At 32.9% G+C, this 3,950-nt stretch overlaps 1 protein-coding gene across 1 annotated transcript; it reads left to right on the plus strand.

Annotated features, from left to right (window-relative positions):
• The first annotated feature begins 1,656 nt into the window (after positions 1-1,656).
• On the plus strand, positions 1,657-3,545 carry LOC145003146 (patatin-like protein 3). Its single transcript, XM_078962284.1, has 7 exons — positions 1,657-1,785; positions 1,876-2,057; positions 2,160-2,346; positions 2,439-2,603; positions 2,801-3,103; positions 3,204-3,379; positions 3,494-3,545. The coding sequence occupies exons 1-7, from the start codon at positions 1,657-1,659 to the stop codon at positions 3,543-3,545; spliced, it is 1,194 nt and encodes a 397-aa protein (XP_078818410.1).
• The last annotated feature ends 405 nt before the right edge of the window (positions 3,546-3,950 follow it).

A 3,950-nucleotide genomic window follows, 5' to 3' on the forward strand; every position in this document is an offset into this window, starting at 1 on the left:
TTTTCAAGGTTTGATGCTCGTTTCTAACATCCTACTTTGATGGACTTTTTTGTAATGTTTTGATGTTCATTTTTAGCATCCTACTTTTAAGGAAAGATCATTTATTATGTTTTGATGGTAAATGGCAAGTTTTGAGTGTTTTCGAGAAGTTGAAGGATAGTTGATGATTGTTTAGATTCGTTTTGATGATTTTTTAGATTCATGTAGATTGTTTATATTATTATTTTTTATAATTATTTTAGAAGTAATTCGCTCAATTATTTTGATAGTTTTGTAACAAAAGTATTGAATAAAATAATAATAATAATAATAATAATAATAATAATAATAATAATAAAAGATCAAATGGTCATTTTTATAATTTAGGATAAAATTTCAGAGGTTCCAACCAAAAAACATGTAAAAAATTCAGATCTTAAAAATTCTGACCCTCTTAGAAATTAAGGCATCTTAAAAATTCAGATCTTGCCAAACAACCCCTTGGTTTGTTTAGATTTATTTATTGATTTATTATTTTTTAAGATTGTTTTTAAGTTTTTTGGATTAAATTTTAATTTTAACCTTTTAAAAGTTTTAATTTTTATCTTTTAAGAGCATTTTCAATAAATGTTTTTTATAGCTTATTAATATGCATTTATTTATTATTTTTTTCAAAACAAAAAGAAAGACTTATGGATTATGACTTAGGGGTTAGAGATTAGTGCTTAGTGATTATAGCTTAAGGATTAATACTTATTACTTATGGCTTATGGTTTATATATAGTTTGGGGATTAGAGATTTTGGCATATGACTTAAGGGTTTTAGCTTATGGCTTAAGTCTTACAAATTAGTTCTTGTGACACATGCATGGTCTTCGGTTTATGGTGTAGGTCTTAGAGCTTATGGTTAGTTTATGGATTAGGGATTATATGCATGGTAACTTAATTGATACAAATGGTTTGACCAACCATATATATGTCCAAATTGCCCCTTCAAACAAACAGTAAAAACTTGCCGCCAGCCAAACTTAGAATGATTGATTTTTAAATATAGCAACTTCCAGCAGCAGAAGATAAGAATTATATGAGATATATAGACCAAGTACATGACTCACAATGTATCTCTAATTAATGTTTTTAAAGGACGCAAGAAAGATTTGGCCATAAACGTGGAATTAGTTATTGTATTAAAAAAATGAAACACAACTTCTCACGCATGAAAACACTTGCTTATATGCAGACTTTATATACGTTGCATAACGCAGAGATTTCTACATTTTCAACTCAACGCATAATCAACATCTACGAGCTAGATAGAAGTTCTAACTTTTAGTTAATCATAAAATATTAAAATAAACTACATCCCAAAGGTACTTGACGACTTTCTTAGCTTTGACGTCACTAGACCGGGCCAAACACTGTAGATTATTTTGCTAAATGTTAAATTAAAGACGCGCGCCTTTTCACATAACTAAACAGTAACATGCAAATCTTTACGTTGCATGATCAACGCAGACTCTTCCACATTTCAAATTAGACGTCTCTAAATGGCTATATAAGCACCATCCAAAGACACTCTTTTCACCATTCAAGTTGAATCAATTAGTTTTTGTATAATTTGTTCTATATTATTCTCTGTTTTCCACACAAAACCAAGCTCATATAACAACGTTAACGATGGAGAATGGATTGAGAAACGCACCTCCTGCTAATGGAAAACTTATCACTATTCTTAGCATCGATGGAGGTGGCATTAGAGGGATCATTCCAGCCACAATACTTGCCTTCCTCGAATCACAGCTTCAGGTATATATAGAGGCCACTTGAAACTACAAAATGAAACACAGGAGTTCAATCACATATGCATGCATAATGGATTACGTGATTATTGTGTAGGAATTGGATGGAAAAGATGCAAGACTTGCAGATTACTTCGATGTAGTTTCAGGAACAAGCACAGGTGGTCTTGTGACAGCCATGTTAACAGCTCCAGACCAAAAAAACCGACCTCTATATGCAGCCAAAGATATTGTACCTTTCTATATGGAGCATGGTCCTAAAATATTTCCACAACATAGGTTTATATATAACTCGTCTGACTCGTATAATTCATCTGTTTTCATAACTTTGAGGTAACATGACCTAGTTAAGTTTTAAAATATTGATTTCTATTTACATAGGGGTGCATGGGGATCCATCGTGAAGACGATGAAAATGATAATTGGACCAAAGTACAATGGGATTTATCTTCAGAAGCTTATAAAGGAGAAACTGGGAAACACCCGTTTGAACGAAACTTTAACCAGTGTAGTCCTTCCTACATTTGACATAAAACGTCTGCAACCTATCATGTTCTCAACTTATGAGGTTTCAATAGCTACGTTAGAAAAATGTTTTAAAATGCTTTAGGAACAACTTTTAATGTGAGGGTTAGTTAACCAAAATTTTCATATCAACAGGCGGATGTTAATCCATGTTACAATGCAAAATTATCAGATATATGCATCTCCACATCCGCGGCTCCGACGTATTTTCCTCCACATTACTTTAAAAACGACAATGAAGATGGACGAAACAGTGAAGAATTTAACCTTGTTGATGGTGGTGTCGCTGCTAATAATCCGGTACATATATAGTATACATATATTTGCAACCAAATTATGGATCTGTTGCAAATGATAAATTTCAATATTTGGGAGTGAGTTTGACGTTAAAAAAACGCTATTTTAACATCATACCATATATAACAACTTTGGAGAGGAAGAAGACCATGATTATGGTATAAACCTCCATTTTTAGTAATTTCTTTTTTTGTGTCTAGGCCCTTGTTGCAATAAGCCAAGTTACGAAACAAGTATTCAGCGAAAATACAGACTTCTTCCCTGTTAAGCCTATGGATTATGGCCGATTCCTTTTGATCTCATTAGGAACTGGTGCATCAAAGGAAGCGAACCGATACAATGCTAAGATGGCATCCAAATGGGGCATATTAGGTTGGTTGGTCCATAATGGTTTCACCCCAATTATTGACGTGTTCACTCAAGCAAGTGGAGATATGGTAGATGGTCATCTTTCTGTGTTCTTTCAAGCAGTTAAATCCCAAGAAAATTACATTCGAATCCAAGTAATGAGGCTTAATAATTGAGTTTTTATCAGTTTATAGAAATGAAAGTACTTTTAAATGACACTAGCTACATAAATAAATGTTGGAATTAATTAAACAGGATGATACATTAGATGGAGATGAGGCTTTAGTGGATGTTGTGACGAAAGAGAACATGGTGAAACTTGAGGAAATCGGTGAAAAACTATTAAAGAAGCCAAGTTCAAGGATAAATCTAAAGACTGGAATCTCTGAGCCAATAGGAACTGGCGAAACCAATGCCGAAGCTCTCAAAAGGTCAGTAAATTAACTGTGTCTAGAAATGTAAAACAAACTGTCTTATATATACATCTATTAATTGTAGCAAGTTAAACAGCTTCCTAAACTAGTGTGATTCGCATATACATGCAGATTTGCAAAATTACTTTCAGAGGAAAAGAAGCTGCGAGAGTCGTCTATATAACCTAAAGCCATCAAAGCCTTGAAGTCATAGAAAGATATTGTTACTATATATTTATAATTGGGCTTATTGTTGTATATTCATCAGCCCATTCTACTATTTTGTTTTTACGGCCCATGGCCATCATGTATTGTATATATACCTTCGTAGCCTATTATTTGAATGAAAGGAAATCAATTATTCAATATCGTATAACGCCACGTCAAATATCTCCAAAAATTTCTCACCTTCTAATTTATTTATTTATTTATTTATTCTTTGTAACCTGCCAATTCCGCCCCTCATAAAGCTTTTGGTATCACCAACATCAAGACCTATGTGTTGCTGGTTCTTGACCATGATCAGCTCAACTATGATGCATGGAGAGAACTTTTCTCTACACATTGTGTTGGGTTCGATGTGATCGAC

Source organism: Lactuca saligna, chromosome 6, assembly GCF_052625555.1.
Source record: "Lactuca saligna cultivar CGN05327 chromosome 6, ASM5262555v1, whole genome shotgun sequence".
Classification (NCBI taxonomy): domain Eukaryota; kingdom Viridiplantae; phylum Streptophyta; class Magnoliopsida; order Asterales; family Asteraceae; genus Lactuca; species Lactuca saligna.

Excerpts from the sequence above, each read along its gene's own strand:
- LOC145003146 (XM_078962284.1), top strand. The coding sequence starts at position 1,657 with ATGGAGAATGGATTGAGAAACGCACCTCCTGCTAATGGAAAACTTATC. Across the intron at positions 1,786-1,875 it reads TCCTCGAATCACAGCTTCAG|GAATTGGATGGAAAAGATGC; the intron begins GTATATATAGAG and ends ATTATTGTGTAG. Across the intron at positions 2,347-2,438 it reads TCATGTTCTCAACTTATGAG|GCGGATGTTAATCCATGTTA; the intron begins GTTTCAATAGCT and ends TCATATCAACAG.